The sequence below is a fragment of the Sapajus apella genome, unplaced genomic scaffold (assembly GCF_009761245.1).
Source record: "Sapajus apella isolate SASKATOON/1434 unplaced genomic scaffold, GSC_monkey_1.0 scaffold36, whole genome shotgun sequence".
Taxonomy (NCBI): Eukaryota; Metazoa; Chordata; class Mammalia; order Primates; family Cebidae; genus Sapajus; species Sapajus apella.
Window position 1 is genome coordinate 33,526,852 of NW_022436976.1, and position 22,577 is coordinate 33,549,428.

Sequence of the window (22,577 nt, forward strand, 5' to 3'; positions counted from 1 at the left end):
GCTGGCCAGGCTGGTCTCGAACTCCTCATGTCAGGTGATCTGCCTGCCTTGGCCTCCTAAAGTGCTGAGATAACAGGTGTGAGCCACCGTTCCTGGCCCCCGCTTAAGCATTTTAATCACAGAGAAAGACATGATCAGATCTGAATAGCCACAGTTGGGGGGCGGGGGGGAGGCACACTGAAAACAAGGAAGAGAGCAAGAATGGATCTGGGAAACCTTAATGAGCTATTGCAATTATTATAAACAACATTAATTTATTATTAAAACAGTAGCTTCAATAACCAACAAATACCTCCAAGGAAATAAGGCAAAGAACTCACATTGGTAAATACATAGAAAAAATAAATAAAATGCCCAATAGATACAGTATATACAACTCATGACAAGATAAAACAATGAGATACTTTTTTTTTTTTTTTATGAGACTAGCAAAGATTTTTTTTTTTAAACATTGGTAATATCTAACAGTGGTTAAGGTATAGTTCTCATATTCTGCTGGTAGTAATATACACTGGTAGATTAATTTGACAATATCTTTTAAAATTGAGTTTATTCAGTATGACTCAGCACATAGTTTTAAAATGTTATCTTACTGAAAACATCTACAGATGCAAACAGATGTATACAAGAACTGTTTTGTTTATAATATACAAAACTCTGTATTGTTTATAATAAAAGTTGTAAACAACCTAAGTGCTCATCAGTAGTGTAACAGCTAATTAAACTGCAATATACCCATAAAATGGAATACTGTTCCAGTAAAAAAAACGAGATAGTTCTGTATGTACTGACTGACATGGAAAAGAAAAATATAGCCAAGTTGGAGAATGAGATCAGAATGGAAGTAGGGCCTTTTTATTTTATTTTTTTTATACATGGTCTTGCTATGCTGCCCAGGCTAGAGTGCAGTGGCACCATCTCAGCTCACTGCAATCTTTGCCTCCCAGGTTCAAGTGATTCTTGTGCTTCAGCCTCCTAAACAGCTGAGATTACAGGTGTGCATCACCATGTCCAGCAATCTTTTTTTTTTTTTTTTTTTTTTGTGTGTTTTTAGTAGAGATAGGGTTTCGCCAGTTGGCCAGACTGGTCTCGTACTCCTGACCTGAAGTGATCTGCCCGCCTCAGCCTCCCAAAGTGCTGGGATTACAGGCATGAGACACTGCAGCTGGCTTTTTCTTTCTCTCCTTTTACTTTATATAATTTTTTAAATGTTGTATTGGGATATTTTAATTTTGATTTTCTGTATTTTTTAAATTATAAAAAAAGAAAAGAATATCATTAGTTTTATGGATTGAACTGTATCCCCCAAGAATACTTAAGCTGAATTGAAGTCTTAACTCCTAATACCTCAGAATGTGACCTTATTTGAAGACAGGGTCTTCACAGAGGTAATCAAAATAAAATGAAGTGATTGGGGTAGTCTCCTAATCCAATATGACTGATACCCTTATATAAAAAGGGCAAATTTGGACACAGGTATGCATACAAGAAGAATACCATATGAACATGAAAATGTCCATCTATAAATCAAGGAGAGCAACATGGAAGAGATCCTTTCCATACAGCCCTCAGGAGGAACCAACCCTGCTTTCTCCTTGATTTCAGACTTCTAATTTTCACAACTGTGAGATAATAAATTTCTGCTTAAGCTGGCCAATTTGTGATATTTTGCTAACTCTAGCAAACTAATATAGTTGAGAACATTCAGAAGTAGTGAGTTAGGCTTTGGGATAATAATTGCATTTTTTTTTTTTTTTTTAAAAAAAGGAAAAAGTTTTTTAAAAAAAAAAAAAAAAGCAAGCAAAGGAGCAGCAAACACAGTAAACAGAAGAATCCAAGGATACCCATCCTTCTCAATATCCCACAGGCTGTAGAACAGTATAGAGAGATCCTTTACATTTCCAATGGGATTAGAGCAAAGCACTGGAGTTAGCTAGAAAAGTAGATGACTCTTCAAAGACAGTCTATGACATAGTGAGATTCGTAAGACATAAGAACTAGTATCACAGAGGAGATGGGCAGAATCTAAGCGATTTGAACCAGGCTAGGAATAGTCTAATAATCCTGAATTTGAAATTGGATAATAATCAATTTGCCTGAAAAGATCCAGATGAAATTGTCTACCATGAACCAGGTTAGTCAGTGCTTCTCAACAGGGGTACTCTTGGCATTTTAGGTGGGTCAATTCTTCATAGGACAGTACTGTCCTGTGCATAGCAAGATGCTTAGCAGTCTTGGTATGCACAGGTGCTAAATGCCAGTAGCAAGCTCCGTCATTCTGACAACTAAAAATACCCCACCATGTTCCAAATATCTTCTAAGTACCTTCCCTAGTTCTCTAAGTTAGGCTTAGAGTAAAAAAGTAAAGTCCGTTCTAAAAATTAAGAGAATTACATATTTGCACACTTGAACTTAAATTATTATACTGCTGAAATATCTTGCCATATGCCGTATATCTTTATTATCACAACACAATCTACTATACCGATTGAACTTAGTCTTCATTTCCCCACACTAGAATGTAAACTCCATAGAATAATGGGTTAAATTATTTTTAATACTGGTATCTTCAATGTTATGTCTGAAACATAATACTCAGTAAACATTTGCTTATTGCTTCCTTGAAAAGTAAAGTTACTGCATAAATAAATAAATGAAAAAATAATAATAAAATAAATGTATGAATGGAGCTGGGCACAGTAGCTCATACGTGTAATCCCAGCACTTTGGGTGGCCAAGGTGGGTGGATCACCTGAGGTCAAGAGTTTGAGAATAGCCTGACCAACATGGTGAACCCCATCTCCACTAAAAATATAAAAATTAGCCAGGCATGATGGCAGGTGCCTGTAATCCCAGATACTCAGGAAGCTGAGGCAGGAGAATTGCTTGAACCCAAGAGGCAGATGTTGCAGTGAGCAGAGATTGTACCACTGCATTCCAGCCTGGGCAACAAGAGCGAAACTGTATCTCAAAAAATAAATACATAAATACATAAATGTATGAATGGAAAAACAAACATTAATGTACACTTTTCTGGGAAGGACTATATCATTCATATCCAAATTCAGAAAATTGAGCCACTCAACTTTTGCAACAACAGCCAAACACATTTTAATCTGTTTAAAGAGTGACCTCAAGGTTTATATGCCTAATGGTTACAACTGACATCATATGGCAGAATCTGTATGACCTGCCTAACTGTAAAGAGACAAAGTAAGGTGATTTATAATATATATTCTATATAATGTTCCAGCTAAATACTCGTTAAAAGGTTCCATTTGTGTATTTACATGTAATTTTCTTTAATGTGGCACTTCCATGTTCCTATTTCAACTTGATTATTGTCTAGTCAGATGACCTTACGGGAATAATTTAAACTCTCTAGGCCTTAGTTTTTCTCATACGTAAAATAGAAATGCTAATACAGTACTCCCTTCATAAGGCTTTTATGAAGATTAAAGGAGATAATATGTGTAAAATGTAGCACATATAGGTTCTAAATATATGTTAGTACCTTTCTTATTTCCCTTTCCTTTCCTTTTAAAATTTCCCACTGCAGGCTTTCCACATAACAAATCCTATTGCTAAACTTGTGAAGATGCTTTATATTCAAAGTACCACTTTGTGCCTATTTATACCCTCTTACAGTGTGAATAACACTTATTCCTTTGCAATTCTTGACAATTCAAATCATCAAATGCTCACTTCTTTCTTTCCAAATTAGAAAATGCAAAAAAGATGATGTCCCAGGTCTTCAAAATGCCCTATAATTATGACAAAAATAACTGTGATGTGAAAATAAAACAAAACAGGAGAATGCATATGACTGACCAATACTCAGCTGTTCACAAAGACCGTAACAACTTATAAAAATTGTCAAATGTAGGCCGGGTGCTGTGGCTGTCTGTAATCCCAGCACTTTGGGAGGCTGAGGCAGGTGATCACCTGAGGTCAGAGTTCACAACCAGCCTGGCAAACATGGTGAAAGCCCGTCTCTACTAAAAATACAAAAAAATTAGTCGGGCATGGTGGTGAGTGCCTGTAATGCCAGCTACTTGGGAGGCTGAGGCAGGAGAAACACTTGAATCTGGGAGGCAGAGGTTGCAGTGAGACGAGATCATGCTATTGCACTCCAGCTTGGGTGACAGAGTGAGACTCCGTCTCAAAAAAAAAAAAAATTTGTCAAATACAAAAGTGTACTTTATCCCTCCACTTATTAGCACATAGCAAAAATCAGTATCATAAGATCTAAAGAAGTTCAAACAAACCCAGACCCTGCGTCCGTCTAAGCACCTGTTTAAACTTCACTGGTATTAATGGAAAACAGTAATAATTATCAGAGTCACTTTAAATGTCCATTACAGAAAGGGTTAAACAAGTCTCTAATTCAGACTTTCAATATCATATCCATGTGAGGCTATATAAACAAAAAGCTGTAACACCAGAACTGGAAGAAAACAAAACTCATCATAGATCTTTAAAACTGTTTGCAATTCATGTAATCAGAAATCACTTCTTTCAATGTACTATGAATTAATTTTTATGTATTCTTTATCTTGTAAATACACACAAATATTGCATTAAACATTTCGTTAAAAAAGTATAAATTTAAAATAGAAAGCAATTAAAATATATCCCTATATTTTATAATCATGTTCTGACCATTTTTAAAACTTTTTATTATACATATTTTCTTTTTTTTTTTTTTTTTGTTCGGGTGTTTTTCCTGCGTTACCCAGGCTGGAGTGCAATGGCGCGATCTCGGCTCACTGCAACCTCCGCCTCCTGGGTTCAGGCAATTCTCCTGCCTCAGCCTCCTGAGTAGCTGGGATTACAGGCACGCGCCACCATGCCCAGCTAATTTTTTGTAGTTTTAGTAGAGACGGGGTTTCACCATGTTGACCAGGATGGTCTCGATCTCTTGACCTCGTGATCCACCCACCTCGGCCTCCCAAAGTGCTGGGATTACAGGCTTGAGCCACCGCGCCCGGCCCATATTTTCAACCATACCAAAGTACACATAACAGTATAACCCCAAGTGTCCATTACATAGCTTCAACACTTAAAAACAATTCCCACCCACTTCTCCCCACCTGATCATTCTAAAGTAAACCTCAGATATCATTTCATCTTTAAATATTTCAGTATATACGTTTGAAACATAAGAAATATTTTTTAAACATAACAATGCCACTTCCATACCTTAACCAAATAGCAATTTCTTGATTTTTTTTTTTTTTTTTTTTTTACGAAGTCTTGCTCTATCACCTAGGCTGGAATGCAGTGGCATGATCTCATCTCACTGCAACCTCTGCCTCCCAGGTTCAAGTGATTCTCTTGCCTCACCCTCCCAAGTAGCTGGGACTATAGGCACCTGCCACCATGCCAGGGTAATTTTTTTTTGTTTGTTTTTTTTTTTTTTTTTAGTAGAGACGGGGTTTCACTGTGTTAGCCAGGATGGTCCTGACCTCGTGATCTGCCCACCTCGGCCTCCCAAAGTGCTGGGATTATAGGCATGAGCCACTGCACTGGCCTTGGTTTTTGTTTGTTTGTTTGTTTGTGGCAGAATCTCAATGTGTCGCCCAGGCTGGAGTGCAGGGGCTGTGGTCTCGGATCACTGAAACCGCTGCCTCCCAGGTTCAAGTGATTCTCCTGTCTCAGCCTCCAGAGCAGCTGAGACTACAGGCGCAGGTCACCATGCCTGGCTTATATTTGTACTTTTAGTAAAGACGGGGTTTCACCATGTGGCCACGCTTCTCAAACTCCTGACCTCAAGTGATCCACCCACCTTGGCCTCCCAAAGTGCTGGGATTACAGGCATGAGCTACCACACCAGGCACAATTTCTTATAACATGAAATATCCAGTGTTCACATTTTCAATAGCGATTTTTTTGGGCAAAATTTTAATGACAACATTATTTCTTTTTCTTTTTTTTAAGAGTCATCACTTGAGGCCAGGAGTTCAAGACCAGTCTAAGCAACACAGCAAGATCCCATCTCTATTATTGTTGCAAAATAAAAATTATCCAAGCACAGCTTCAATATAAGAAAAAAATAAAAATTAAAATTTAAAAAAGAACCACTATAAGAGTTGAAAAAAAAAGAAAAAAAGGCCAGACATAGTGGCTCACACCTGTAATCCCAGCACTTTGGGAAGCCGAGGCAGTGGATCACCTAAGGTCAGATGTTTGAGACCCGCCTGGCCATCGTGGTGAAATCCCATCTCTACTAAAAATACAAAAATTTGCTGGGTGTAGTGGCACACGCCTGTAATCCTAGCTACTCAGGACGCTGAGGCAGGAGAATTACTTGAACCAGGAAAGTAGAGGTTGCAGTGAGCTGAGATTATGCCATTGCACTCCAGCCTGGGTGACAAGGGTGAAACTGCCTGAAAATAAAGAAGAGAAAGAAAAGAAAAGAAAAGAAAGAAAGAGAAAGAGCACAACAGCTCAAACTCAACAACTTAAAATCACTTTTTTTTAAGTCAGAGTCTCCTGTTACACAGGCTGGATGATCTTGGCTCAGTGCAACCTCCAAAGTGGCTGGGACTACAGGTACACATCACAAGACCAGGCTAATTTTTCTATTTTTAATAGAGATGGAGTTTTGCCATGTTGCCCAAGCTGGTCTTGAACTCCTGACCTCAGGTGATCCACCTGCCTCAGCCTCCCAAAGTGCTGGGATTACAGGCGTGACCCACTGCACCTGGCCTAAAATTACTTTTTAAAAATATATTTCCTGGCCGGGCGCGGTGACTCACGCCTGTAATCCCAGCACTTTGGGAGGCCGAGGTGGGCAGATCACGAGGTCAAGAGATCGAGACCATCCCGGCCAACACGGTAAAACCCCGTCTCTACTAAAAATACAAAAAAATTAGCTGGGCGTGGTGGCACGCGCCTGTGTCCCAGCTGCTCGGGAGGCTGAGGCGGAAGAACCTCTTGAACCCAGGAGGCAGAGGTTGCAGTGAGCCGAGATTGCGCCACTGCACTCCAACCTGGTGACAGAGCAAGACTCCGAAACGAAATTATGAAAAATAAAACAAGAAAGTATCATTACCCCCAAGAAACTGGGGTGGAAATTTTTTTTTTTTTTTGGTTTTATAAATTTTAAAAATATTAAAAAAAACATATATATATATATATATTTATATGTACTTCAGATGTACCTGTTTTTATGGTCAAAAATAACTTTTTAATTGTAAACAAAGCATAAGCTTGCATTCTATTCTATTCATATGCCATCATAAGTATTTTTCCATACTGCCTTGTAATAATTATTTTTATGGCTGAAGCAAATGTATGTATTGTATTTAACTTACCACTAACTTTTTTTTTGAGACAGGGTCTCATTTATCACTTAGGTTAAAGTACAGTGACATGATCATGACTCACTACAGCCTTAACCTCCTGGACTCAAGTGATCCTCCCAACTCAGCCTCCCAAGTAACTGGGACTACAGGCATCCACCACCATATCCAGCTATGTTTTAATTTTTAGCAAAGATAAAGTCTCACTATGTTGCCCAGGCTGGTTTCTTTAACTATATAGCTCCTAAAAATTGACTGTTTCACCCTTGTCACCCAGGCTGGAGTGCAATGGTGCAATCTCAACTCACCACAACTCGAACTCCTGAGCTCAAGCAATCCTTCCACCTCAGCCTCCCAAGTAGCTAGGACTACAGGCATGTACCACCAAATCCAGCTACTTTTTAATTTTTAGTGGAGATGAGGTCTCACTATGTTACCCGGGCTGTTCTCAAACTCCTGAGCTCAAACGATCCTCCCACCTCAGCCTCCCAAAGTGCTGGGATTACAGAAGTGAACCACCACACCTGGACCAATATCCAATTTTGGACACAAATTACTTTAAATGCATTTGCTATTCTAAGTAACACTAAAATACACATCTTTTTGTTTACTACACTTACTAAGAATTACTTACTCAGCTGGGCACTGTGGCTAACACCTATAATCTCAGTGCTTTGGGAGGCCGAGGTTGGCAGATCACGAAGTCAGGAACTAGAGACCAGCCAGGCCAACATGGTGAAACCCTGTCTCTACTAAAAATTAGCCACGTGTGGTGGCGCATGCCTGGAATCCCAGCTACTTGGGAGGCTGAGGCAGGAGAATCGCTTGAACCCGGGAGGTGGAAGCTGCAATGAGTTGAGACCACGCCACTGCACTCCAGCCTGGGTAACAGAGAGAGGCTCGGATTCAAAAAAAAAAAAAAAAAAAAAAAAGATTTACTCAGAAAAGAAATAATTAGATCAAAAAATGGAATGTATGTCCCCTTTTTTTTGGTAGAGATGAGGTCTCCCCATGTTGCCCACATTGCTCTTGAATTCCTGGACTCAAGTGCTCTGCCTGCCTCAGCCTTCCAGAGTGCTGGGATTACAGGTGGGAGCCACCACGAGCATCCACATATAGCTTTTTTTTAAAGTAATATAAAACATGTAAGCTTTATTACATGTTAAAGAAACTAAAGATAATGTGACCCAAAATTTATTTATCAGTTATAATAAAATATTTTTACACATATGCAAAATTGCAAATAACTGATGCTTTTTTCAATAAAGGTATCTGAATTTAAAGACAGGATAAAATGAAGATACATTTAATGACTTTCATCTCATTTTAAAGTCACCTTATTGAACAATACATCATGAAATCTTTAGTTGTACATTTAGGAAATTTACAATGGAGCTCTCTTCTACCAGTGTGTGTATTTTAACTTTTCTCATCCAGGTGTCTCTTCCAGTTTGATGATTGGCTAGAACAGCAATCTGTATCATGAATGTGTGAGTTGGTGTCCTTTGATTATCAGTTAAGAGAATGTGAATTCAGCCACTTGGTTCTACCAATTCAAGTTGCCGAGTTTCTTTTTTTTTTTTTTTTTTTTGAGACGGAGTTTCGCTCTCGTTACCCAGGCTGGAGTGCAATGGCGCGGTCTCGGCTCACCGCAACCTCCGTCTCCTGGGTTCAGGCAATTCTCCTGCCTCAGCCTCCTGAGTAGCTGAGATTACAGGCACGTGCCACCATGCCCAGCTGATTTTTTGTATTTTTAGTAGAGACAGGGTTTCACCATGTTGACCAGGATGGTCTCGATCTCTTGACCTCGTGATCCACCCGCCTCGGCCTCCCAAAGTGCTGGGATTACAGGCTTGAGCCACCGCGCCCGGCCGAATTTCTTGAAGGTTCTGAAAATTATTTCCTACACTGGCTGAGATCTTGCTTGGAGTATAGCTTTCATCAGATTTGTAGCTTGCATAAATACATAATGTCTTCACTGTTGTTTTTCTTCTGAATTGGACATTCACTAAATGAGGCTGGGAGCCATCTGATTGCCAGTAAGTTTCTAGATTGTCAACTTGTAACTGATCCACTATAAATCCTAGTTTGTAAGATGAGAGGAACCAAACAGCTAGTGACCCAGTTTCCCATACTGTTCCAGTCCTTTCCAACTGCTTAGGGTAAGCACCAGGAGATGTCTTGTTTGGTAGTCATTTTTTTTTAATATTCTGGCTGCTTGCTGAATCTCAGGTTCTCAGGATCTCCAGCAGCTCTGTGCCACTCCCATTCGGCTTCCTAGGACTGCCTGGCTTCTCCAGCTACCCACACATGGCTTTTTAAATGTATAAAATATGCCAGTGTCAATTTCACCAGCACTGAATGATATCAATATTTTCTATTTTTTGTTATGTAGGCATAGAATTTTAATTTCTACCTCTTAGTATCTAATAAAATATTTCTCCATTGTTTACTAACCCACATAAACATCTTTTTGCCCATTTATATATTGAAAATGTGATGGTTTTAACAACTCATGTAGATGCTGTAAATAATAGATATTTTGCCAGTTGACATTCTATAACCAACTGCTGATTTGTTCCACCAGATGAAGCATTTATGAAGACTCAATACACAACAACAACATAAACTGTGTTTTTCTTTTTTTTTTTTTTTTTTTTGAGACAGGGTCTCACTCTGCCACACAGGCTGTAGTGCAGTGGCGTGAGCATGGCTCATTGCAGCCTCAACCTCCCTGAGCTCAGGTGATCCTCCTGAATAGCTGGGACTACAGGTGCATGCCACCATGCCCCGACTGGTCTAGAATTCATAGGCTCAAGTGATCTGCCTGCTTTGGCTTCCCAAAGTACTGGGCTCACAGGCATGAGCCAAGGCACCCAGACTGTTTTTCAAATAATTCTCTCTTGTTTAAAAAAATTATAATCTGGTGGTTTGTGCTTGCCATCAGTGGCTGTGTCACTCTCTAGTAAAAATGTGTCATTGTTGGCCGCAACCTCTGGGCTGGGATGATCTATGCTCCTGGTGCAGCAGGGGAGCTGAGCCATGGCCAATACAGTGATAGCAGTCAGAGTGACCATTGCTGCTGCAGGATTTGCAACCCATGAGGCATGTGGAACCTCAAGTAAAACAAATTTTTCAAAGTCTACCAAAATCTACCTTTGGTGGCGGCTACTACAGAGGTAGGTTTGAACGCAAAATGACAAAATGGAAAGCAGCACTTATAGTACTGTAAGCACTACTGCCAATAAAGAGAAAATAAGAGATGTTTATTCACCAATTATGCTCTTAAATCATTCAGATAGATCTTCTATCACAACCAAAATCAGTGAAGCAAAAGATTTACTAGAAAGTCAAGCCAAAAAATGAAGTAAATGTATGAATTTTAAGGTCATATTACTTTGTTGAGTACCAACTTTTTATAATAAAATACCTCGGAGCTACCGAGATTAAATGGATTAATTTCTAGAAACAAAAAATCTACCAACACTGAATCAGGAATAAACAGAAAATCTGAATAAACCTATAACTAGCAGGGAGATTGAATCAGTAATCAAAAACTTCCACAAAGAAAAGCCCTAGATCAGATGACTTTGCTGGGAAATTCTACTAAACATTTAAAAAACACCAATCCTTCTCAAACTGTTCCAAAAAATTCAAGAGGAAGAGGCCGGCCACAGTGGCTCATGCCTGTAATCCCACACTTCAGGAGGCTGAAGTAGGCGGATTACCTGAGGTGAGGAGTTTGAGACCAGCCTGACCAACATGGTGAAACCCCGTCTCTACTTAAAATATAAAACTAGCCATGTGTGGTGACGAGTGCCTGTAATCCCAGCTACACGGGAAGCTGTGGCAGAAGAATCGCTTGAACCCAGGAGGCAGAAGATGCAGGGAGCCGAGATCACACCACTGCACTCCAGCCTAATGACAAAGCAAGACTCCTCTCAAAAAAAAATTAAAATTAAGAAAAAATTGAAGAGGAGGAAACACTTCCTAACTCATGCTATGAAGCCAGAACTATCTTGATACCAAAACCAGGCAAATATACCATAAGAAAAATACAAACCAATAGTCTATATAAATGTATATTGATACAAAAATACTCAAGAAAATAATAGCAAATTGAATTCAGCAATATATCAACAGAATTATACACCATGACCAAGTGATATTTATTCCTGGAATACAGGGATAATTCAACATATGAAAATCTATTAATGTAATACATTACCTGAACAAAATGAAGCAAAAAACCCAAATGATCATCTCAATTCATACAGAAAACGCATTTAACAAAATTCAACACTCTTTCGTGATTTAAAAAAAAACGAAAAAAAGGTGGGCGCAATGGCTCTAGCCTGTAATCCCAGCACTTTGGGAGGCTGAGGCAGGTAGATCACAAGGTCAGGAGTTCTAGATTAACCTAGTCAAGATGGTGAAACCCCATCTCCACTAAAAATACAAAAAAAAAAAAAATTAGCTAGGTGTGGTGGCGTGTGCCTGTAATCCCAGCTACTTGGGAGGCTGAGTCAGGAAAATCGCTTGAAACCGGGAGGTGGAGTTTGCAGTGAGCCAAGATTGTGCCACCACACTCTAACCTGGGCAACACAGCAGGACTTTGTCTTAAACAAACAAACAAACAAAAAACCTAAAAAAAAAAAAAACCTGGGCTGGGCATAGTGGCTCCCGCCTGTAATCCAAGCACTTTGGAGGCCAAGGCGGGCGGATCACCTGAGGTTGGGAGTTCAAGACCAGCCTGACCAACATGGTGAAACCCAGTCTTTAAAAAAACTAGTAACACATAAATTATCTCAGCATAATAAAGGCCATATATTAAAAATGCAGAGTCAACATCATATGCACTGGTAAAAGACTGAAAGCTAGCCTGGCCAACATGGTGAAAACCCATTTCTACCAGAAATACAAAAATTATCCAAGCATGGTGGTATGTGCCTGTCATCCCAGCTACTCAGGAGGCTGATGCAGGAGAATTGCTTATACTTGGGATGCAGAGGTTGCAGTGAGCCAAGATGGGGCCACTGTGCTTCAGCCTGGGAGACAGAGTAAGACTGTCTCAAAGAAAAAAAAAGAAAAAAGACTGAAAGCTGGCCAAGCATGGTGATCAGACCTGTAATCCTAGCACTTTGGGAGGCTAAGACAGGCAAATCACTTGAGCCTAGGAGTTCAGGACCAACCTGGGCAACACAGTTAGATCTCATCTCTACTAAAAATAAAAATAAAAAAATTAGCCAGGTGTCGTGGTGCACGCCTGTATTCCTAGCTACTTGGGAGGCTGAGGTGGGAGGATACGTTGAGACCAGGAGGTTGAGAATTTGGTGAGCTGAGATTGTGGCAGTGCACTAAGCCTGGGTGACAGAGTGAGACTGTCTCAAAAAAGAGAGAGGAAAAAAAACAAAGACTGAAAGAACTTTTGCTTTAAAATGGAAACAAGACAAAGATATGTACTTTTGCCATGTCTATTCAACATAGTATTGGAAATTTAGCCAGAGTAATTAAAAATAAATAAAAGGCATCCAAATTGGAAAGGAAAAGGTAAAATTATCTCTGTACACCAGCAACATACGCTACATTTAGAAAACCTTAAAGATTCCCTACAAACTAACACACAAAAAGTGTTAGAATTAATAAATTCAGCAAAGTTCAGGATACAAAATTAAAAAAAACCCGTTGCATTTCTACATACTAATAATGAATTATCCAAAAACAAAATCAAGGCAATAGTCCCATTTACAATAGCATTAAAAAGAATAAAATACCTAGAAATTAACTTAACCAAGGAGGTAAAATACTTGTACAGTGAAAACTACAAAAGACAAAAGATTGCTAAAAGAAATCAAAGAACATATAAATAAATAGAAAAACATCCCATGTTCACAGACTAGAAAATTTATAAAGATGTCAATGACGTCCAAAGTGATACACAGATTCAATGCAATCTCTAACAAAACCCCAACCATATTTTCTGTAGAAATAGAAAAGCCCATTCTTAAATTCAAATTGAATCTCAAGGGATCCTTAATAACCAAAATAATCTTGACAAACAACAACCACAAGGGACTCACACTCTGTGGTTTCAAAACTTACTACAAAGCTATGGTAATCAAAACACTGTGGTATTGACATTAAAGACAGACATAAAGACCAATGGAATACAAAAGAGCCCAGAAGTAAACTCTCACATATATGGTCCAATAATTTTTGACAAGAGTGCCAAAACCATTCCATAGAAACAGAACAGTCTTTCCAACAAATGGTACTAGGAAAACCAGATATTCACATTCAAAAGAATGAAACTAAACTCTGGTTTTAAAAAAAAAAGAAAAAAGAAACTAAACTAATACTATACACAAAAATTAACTCCAAATGGGTCAAAGACCTAAATGCAACCACTAAAACTGCAAAACACTTAGAAGAAAACATAAGAAAAAGACATCAAATTTGAAGATGATTTATTTGATATGATACCAAAAGCACAAGCAACAAAAGAAAATGTAAGTTGGACTTCATTAAAATTAAAAACTTTGGTGCATCAAAGGACAAAAAGACAACATAGTGAAAAACCCAAGAATGAGAGAAAATATCTACAAATAGTGTATGTGATAGGAGACTGATAGCCAGATTTATATATAAAGATTTCTACAACTCAACAACAGAAAAGACAACCCAATTTAAAAATGGGCAAAGGACTTGAATAGATATTTCTTAAAAGATATATAGATGACCAGTAAGCAAATGAAAACATGCTCAACATCACTAATCATTACAGAAATACAAAACAAAAACACAATGAGATACCACTTCATACCCATTAATATGGCTATTATCAAAACAATAGAAAACAAGTGTTGACAAGTGTATTTATCCGTTTTCACACTATTATAAAGAACTACTGGAGACTGGGTAATTTATGAAGAAAAGGGATTTCACTGATTCACAGTCCCACAGATTTAACAGGGAGCATGACTGGAAGACCTCAGGAAACTTACAATCACGGCAAAAGGCAAAGGGGAAGCAAGTATATCTTACCGTAGTGGAGCAGGAGAGAGAGAGCATGTGAAGGGGGAAGTGGCACATACTTTCAAACAACCAGATCTCATTATTATGAGAACACTATTATTATGAGAACTCACTATTATGAGAACAGCAATGGGAAAATCTGCCCCCACAATTCAATCACCTCCTACCAGGCCCCTTCCCCAACACATTGGGATTACAATTAAGAGATGAGATTTGGGTCGGGACACAGAGCCAATCCATATCAAAGAGGATGTGGAGAAACTGGAGCTCCTGTGAATTGCTCGTGGGAAGGAAAAATTGTACAAGTGCAGTGGAAAAAGAATATAGTGCTTCCTCACACAGGACTATCATATAATCCAGCAATTCTACTTCTGGGCATATCCACAAAGAACTGAAAGCAGAAACTCAAACAGATAGTTTTATACCCATGTTCATAGGCGCATTATTGGTAATAGCCAAGAGGTGGAAACAACTGAAGTGTCCATTGATGGATAAAAGAATTTTAAAAATGTGGCATATACATACAATGAAATAATCAGACTTAAAAAGGAATGAAGCTCTGATATACGCTATGTGATGGTTAGTATTAGCGTCAACTTGACTGGACTGAAGCATGCCTAGATGGCTGGTATTGTTTCTGGATGTGTCTGTGAGGGTATTGCCAGAGGAGAATGACATTTTAGTCAGTGGACTGAGAGAGAAAGACCCACTCACAATGGGGGTGGGAACCATCCAATTGGCTGCCGGTGCAATAAAACAAAGCAGGGAAGCAAAGATAAGCCTGCTTGCTGAATCTTCTGGCTTTCTTTCTCTTTTCCCTTGCCAGAAGCTTCCTGTCCTCCTGCCCATGTACATCAGACTCCAGGTTCTTTGGGCTCTGGATTCTGAGACTTGCACTAGCAGCCTCCTGAGGGCTCTCAGGCCTTGAGCCTCAGATTGACGGCTGCACTGTCAGTTTTCCTGCTTTTGAGGCTTTCAAACTTACGCTGAGCCATACTACTAGCTTCTCTTTTCCCAGCTTGCAGATAGTTTATTGTGGGAATTCGCCTTCTAATTGTGAGCTGATTCTCCCTAATAAACTCTTTTATATATACATATATCCTACCTATTAAAGTCATATATATATATATATCTCCATATCCTATTAGTTCTGTCCTTCCAACTAATATATGCTACAACATGGATGAAATGTGAAGACAGACAAAAAGCACAAACATTGTATAATCCCTCTTACATGAGGTATCTAGAATAGTGAAATTCATACAGACAGAAAGTAGAGGCCGAGTGCAGTGGCTTATGTCTATAATCCCAGCACTTTGGGAGGCTGAGGTGGGCAGATCACTGGAGGTCAGAGTTCCAGACCACCCTGACCAACATGGAGAAATCCGTCTCTACTAAAAATACAAAATTAGCCAGGTGTGGTGGCACATGCCTGTAATCCCACCTACTCAGGAGGCTGAGGCAAGAGTATCACTTGAACCCAGGAGGCGAAAGTTGTGGTCAGCCAAGATCTTGCCACTGCACTCCAGCCTGGGCAACAAAGGCAAAACTCCGTCTCAAAAAAAGAAAGAAAGAAACTAGATGGCCAGGCGTGGTGGCTCACACTTGTAAGCCAAGCACTTTGGAGGCCAAGGTGGGCGGATCACCAGAGGTTGGGAATTGAAGACCAGCCTGACCAACATGGTGAAACCCCGTCTTTATAAAAAAAAAAAAAAAGAAAGAAAGAAAGAAAGAAAGTAGAATAGCAGTCACCAGGCATGAAGGGCAAGGAAAAATGGGAAGTTAAGTTTGAGATGATAAAATTGTTCTGGAGATAACTGCTATGGTTGCACAACAATGTGAATGCATTTAATAGCACTAAACCATAAACCGTCAAACCCATACACACTGGTAAACTTTATGTTATGCATATTTTACCACAATTAAAAATCATGACTAGCATTTAGAATGCATCAACAGACTAGATATTGAGAGGGAGATGGCTCTCAGGAGAAGAGATGCAAAAAACAAAAAATAGCATGAATTTAGTGCAAACATTTTCCAGCTACGTTTTTTATCCCACTTGGCACCTAAATTATCTGTTTATAACATCTGGTACTGAGTGAAGGCCTACTACCTTAATGCTTCCCAAGGAGCCCAACCAGTGGCCATGTTTTAAAACGAAAGGAAGCCAGGAGCAGTGGCTCACACATATAATACCAACACCTGGGAAGGCTGAGACAGAGGATCCCTTGAGCCCAGGATTTCAAGGCCAGCCTAGGCAACATTAAATTTTTTAAAAAATTAGTGGTCGGGCACGGTGGCTCATGCCTGTAATCCCAGCACTTTGGGAGCCTGAGGCAGCTGGATCACCTGAGTTCAGGAGTTCAAGACCAGCCTGGCCAACATGGTGAAACACTGTCTCTACTAAAAATACAAAAAATTAGCTGGGCGTAGTGGCAGGCGCCTGTAATCCCAGGTACTCGGGAGGCTGAGGCAGAAGAACCGCTTGAACCTGGGAGGCAGAGGTTGCAGTGAGCTGAGATCATGCTACTGCACTCCAGCCTGGGCAACAAGAGTGAAACCCTGTCTCAATAAATAAATAAGCAACTAACAAGTGCTGGCACATGCTTGTAGCCCCAGCTACTCAGGAGGCTGAGGTGGGAGGATCGCTTGACCTTGGAAGATCAAGGTTGCAGTGAGCAATAGATCAAGACTTTGTCTCAAAAAAACAGGATAAAAAACAGGAAAAAGAAAACAGGATAAAAAAAATCTTTGCCGGGGCCGGGCGCGGTGGCTCAAGCCTGTAATCCCAGCACTGTGGGAGGCCGAGGCGGGTGGATCACGAGGTCAAGAGATCAAGACCATCCTGGTCAACATGGTGAAACCCCGTCTCTACTAAAAATACAAAAAATTAGCTGGGCATGGTGGCGCGTGCCTGTAATCCCAGCTACTCAGGAGGCTGAGGCAGGAGAATTGCCTGAACCCAGGAGACGGAGGTTGCGGTGAGCAGAGATCGCGCCATTGCACTCCAGCCTGGGTAACAAGAGCGAAATTCTGTCTCAAAAAAAAAAAAAAAAAAACTTTAAGAAAACCGATCTATCAAGGTATAAGCCAAAATATTATCTGTCTTAATGTGTAACTAATTCAGATTTTATGAAGCTTATTCTGTATTCACATCTAAATTCTCAAATGTTAAGCAAAAATGACTTTAACTCAAGTTATCTAAAAATAAACTGCAACTAATTTAACTCATAACTATTTAAAATAACTTTATATGTAATAAAATAAATACTAGATTATTTTTCATCTTTCTTTTTGAAATAGTATTTATGGAATTTGTTTTAAAAATTATGGTGTAAAGGTCAGGCACAGTGGCTCACACCTGTAATCCCAGCAATTTGGAAGTCCAAGGCTGATGTATCGCTTGAGCCCAGAAGTTTTGAGACCAGCCCAGGCAATATGGCGAAAGCCCGTCTCTACAAAAAATACAAAAATTAGCTGGGTGTGGTGGTGTGCACCTGTAGTCCCAGCTATTCAGGAGGCTGAGGTGGGATAATTGTCTGAGCCCAGGAAGTAGAGGCAGCAGTGAGTCGAGATTGCACCACTGCACTCCAGCCTGGGCAACACAGTGAGATCCTGTCTCCAAAAAGTAAAAATAAAAGTTATGGTATAAATGCAGACATTCCTCTCAGAAACGCAAAGAAAATAACATAAAAATCACCATAAAGAAACCTATCTAACTGTTTTATTTTTATACTCGCAATTTCATTTATGGGGAAGAGCATGAGTTATACAGCTAGCAAGACTGTGGTTCAGAGTTCTACCATATCAGTTTCTTCAACTATTAATTAGGGATACCATCAACTATCTCACAAGTTTACCAGGAAGATTAAGTTAGATAATAAATAAAGCCCAGAGTAGGCACTGAACAAATGTTAGCTCCCTTTTGTTTCTCTTTCAGCTGGCTGGCTGCCCAGGAACTCCGTGGTCACATTTCAGGTGTCACTAGAAAACTGGCCCTTATTAAGGACAATTTTATCACTCCATAATCTGTTTCTTCTTGAAACCAGGGCATATTGCTTTGGAATGTGAGTTCTAAAATTCAAAGAATTGAATCCTAATTCTACTTACTGGCTGTGAGATTTTGAACAAGTTACTTAAATCTTTCTAGGCCTATTTTGTCACTTGTAAATGTGGATTATAAAAGTAGCTACTCCATAGGGCTGTTATGTTTATTAAATAAAGTCTATACGTCTCGATTTAGAAAAGCATCTGGCACATGGTAAACACTCAATAAATATTAGTATCTCATTCTCCTCACCACCACCACCACAATCTATCTGCTTCTCACTGCGGAGCATCTGCAGCTTTGTAAATGTTCATTTCTCATTTCATATCTTTAAGTCATCTACAGAAACATGAGTGGTATGTTTTAACAGGAGAGCCATTCTTTTCCTATTTTTTTTTCTCTTCTCTTTAGTAAAAAACAGAATACCAAGCAATAAGCAAATGCTCACTGAATGAAAGAACAAATGACATGACTTTATTTTGGAGAAAGAGTCTTGCTCTGTCACACAGGCTGGAGTGCAGTGGCACGATCTCCATCTTGGTTCACTGCAATCTCTGCCTCCTGGGTTCAAATGATTCTTACGTCTCAGACTCCCGAGTAGCTGGGATTACAGGTGCCTGCCCCAACACCTGGCTAATTTTTGTATTCTTAGTAGAAATTCGGTTTCACCATATTGGCCAAGCTGGTCTTGAACTCCTGACCTCAAGCTATCTGCCTGCCTCAGCCTCCCAAAATGCTGGGATTACAGGCATGAGCCACTGCATTTGACCAAAAAATTTTAATTTTTTTAAAAAAGAATAAATGGAAATAGATGGACAGATAGCTGCACAGACTGATCCTATAGAACTTTTCTTGCTTCTCCAACCTAAAATGCTGTATTACAAAGAAAATATAACAATCTCACCATATCTTCAAGGACAAATACTGACTCTAACCCATTAAGCCAGGACCAGACATAAACTGACTGAAAGTTTGGTACCAAGCACAAAGGGCTCTTGAAATTTCAATTCACTAGTAGGCTTTATTTTCCCTCTCCAATGTAACTATGTCACTCTCCTCAAACCTTCATCATCTATCCCTATTTCACCCTTCACAATATTTGTATTTTCTATATGAAGTATGAGCCAATCAAGTGTAAATTTCTTCATGCTCTCACACTAACTTCATAAACCCACCTCTGTCTGTCCCAACCCACTGAAGAGCAAATCCTCAATGTGTGTAGTTCCCATCCCTTTGGCCTTCTCAAGGATTTTTCTCTTCCTTTATTCAATCCTCCCCTTCTCCTAAAACTTCTTTTCTAGAGGGTCACCCATATCACTATGTAAATATAATAGTATTTCCTATCCTCAAAAAGGCATCCATAACCACCATCACCATCTAATAATTGCTACAATGCTTTTCTGTTTTCGCGGCAAAAGTTATTGAAAAAGCCGTCTCCACTTCCAACCCATTCCCATCTGGCTTCTGTATCCATTACTCTATTCAATCAGCTTTTTTCAATGGCCCTGATATAGCCAAGTCCAATGGTCCCTTTCCTATCTATACCTTACTGACAGTATTTTATATGGGAGATAACCCCTTTCACAAACTACATTCCTCTTTTGACTTCAATGTTATCACTCCATAACCTGTCTCTTCTTGAAAACAGGGTTTCCTTTCTATTTACCTCTCTGCTCACTCCCCAGTCATTGGTACTGGGGTCCTCCTCTCCTTGACCAAAAGGGCTCAGACCTGAATCTATTTGCTTCCCTTGGTAATCTCATCCACTTCCATGGCTTCTCATTGTGCTCCTTAGATGACCTGCAAAGCTCTACATGATTTACTCCTTAACTTCCTCATCAGTTTTTTGTTTTTTGTTTTTTTTTTTAAATGGAGATGGGGTCTCAGCTCTGTCACTTTGGCTGAAGTGCAGTGGCTATTCGTAGCCATTATCATAACACACTCAGCCTACCGAGTAGCTGGGAAGAGAGGCCTGTACCAGCACACCTGACTTTTCCATCTCTTTTTATATGACTCTTTCCTTGCTCACTATACTTTAACTATTGGAGTTCCTTTGGTTTGTTGAATTCTCCTGCCTCAGCCTCCCAAGTACCTGGGACCACAGGCATGTGCCACCACACTTGGCTATTTTTTGTATTTTTAGTAGAAACAGGGTTTCACCATGTTGGCCAGGCTGGTCTGGAACTCCTGACCTCAAGTGATCCACTTGCCTCAGCCTCCCAATGTAATCTTTCTTACCACTGGCTTTGTCCATGATGTTCTACTTCCTGAAGCATCCTTCTCTCTGTTCTTTGAAGAACTGACTCCTCAACCGTGATATGTCATCTATGTCACTTCTCAGATGCGTTCTCATACCTTCTTCCCCCACCCCCATTTTTTTTATATTATCCCTCCTTGTTTATCTCCTTCATAGCCCTAGCCACAAATCATGTTTTGCTTTTTTTTTTTTTGTCACTGGCCTAATCTTTACATACCATGAGGGTAGGGAGCACAACTTCATCAGTGTAAGCTTAGCACCCAGCACAGTGACAGACAAATAACAGGCACTCAGTGTTTGTTTAATTAATCAATGATCTGGGACTCATTTATTAACTTATTAACAAACATTTATTGAGTACATCATAGACGCCAGGTATTTGTGCTGGATCCTGGATACAAAGACAAATCAGAGGCAATCTCAAGAGCTTTACAGCCTAATGGGGAACAAACACCAAGACAATACTGTGTGATAAGTGTGATGACATGGGTAAGACCACTTTTAACCAATACAGCCTTTTGGAGGGTATGTAATGGAAAATATTTCCCTGGATTCAGCTTTACTAGAACCCAAGATTAATCTAAATGTTGGTCCTGTTTTATTCATGCCAGATGGCTGAAATCACAATATCAATTACAAGGCAAGACAGATTTGCATGCAGAGTATGAGGGAAACTGTGAATTACCATGTAATAGTCTAAAGCAGCTGCTTATTACTCTCGTATCTATTTGTTCCCATGAGTACATAAGTAAACTGGAAACTCGGGAAATAAACATTTCAGTTTGATCTGTCTTTAAGTAGGCACACCATATATGACAAATTTAAAATATTTTCCAAAGTTCTTACACCCATTATATCTAAATTTGATATCATCATCTAAATATTGAAGGCACTGGACTTTAAAAAAGTACTGCTGCATTAAGAAATAGTATTCAGGGCCAGGCGCGGTGGCTCACGCCTGTAATCCCAGCACTTTGGAAGGCCGAGGTGGGTGGATCATTTGAGGTCAGGAGTTCAAGACCAGCCTGACCAACACAGTGCAACTCTGTCTCCAAAAAAAAACCAAGAAATAGTATTCATTGGCCGGGTGGGGTGGCTCACACCTGGAATCCTAGCACTTTGGGAGGCCAAGGCGGGCGGATCACCTGAGGCCAGGAGTTTGAAACCAGCCTGACCAACATTTGACCAAAATGGTGAAACCTCATCTATAAAAAAAAAAAAAAAAAAAAAAGAAATAGTATTCATTTATCTTTAAATTCATCTAACAAATTATCTACTGAGCACCCATATGTTCTAGGGTTGAGGATACAGCAGCAATCAAGGCAGAAAAGATCCTTACTCTCACGGAGCTTGGAATCGAATTGCAGAAACAAATAACAAACTATGATAAGACATAAATAAAATCATAATTAGAAAGTCAGTAGATTGGCCGAGTACAGTGGCTCACATCTGTAATCCCAGCACTTTGGGAAGCCGAGGCAAGTGGATCACTTGTCAGGAGTTCCAGACCAGCCTGGCCAACATGGTAAAACCCCATCTCTACTAAAAATACAAAAATTAGCCAGGTGTGGTGGCACATGCCTGTGATCCCAGCTACTTGGGAGGCTGAGGCAGGAGAATTACCTGAGCCTGGGAGGCAGGGGTTGCAGTGAGCCGAGATCACGCCACTACACTCCAAATGGGGCAAGAGAGCAAGACACCATCTCAAAAAAAAAAAAAAAAAAAAAAAAAATTCCCATGAGATCATAAATCCCAATTTATGAATCTGAATCCCTAATACCCAGCCTAGAACCTTTTATTTATTAGACATAATATATGCTTGCTACAGTAAAGGAAACACAGCTACAAATACTAAGTCATCACTAGATATAATTAATTTCTACTGAAATGGAACAAACTAAGTTTCTTTTTTTCTTTTTTTTTTTTT

The 22,577-nt window shown here is 39.5% G+C and overlaps 2 protein-coding genes and 1 pseudogene across 3 annotated transcripts in view; 1 reads left to right on the plus strand and 2 right to left on the minus strand.

Annotated features, from left to right (window-relative positions):
- Positions 1-22,577, minus strand: part of ZFYVE9 (zinc finger FYVE-type containing 9) — a 132,662-nt gene that overhangs the window by 91,537 nt on the left and 18,548 nt on the right. The window lies entirely within an intron of this gene.
- Positions 8,390-9,496, minus strand: LOC116564134 (anaphase-promoting complex subunit 10-like; the record flags this gene model as incomplete). Its single annotated transcript, XM_032297141.1, has 2 exons — positions 8,390-8,873; positions 9,183-9,496. Coding segments are annotated over 2 exons (348 nt in total), but the record flags the coding sequence as incomplete, so codon positions are not given.
- On the plus strand, positions 10,350-10,673 carry LOC116564046 (annotated as a pseudogene).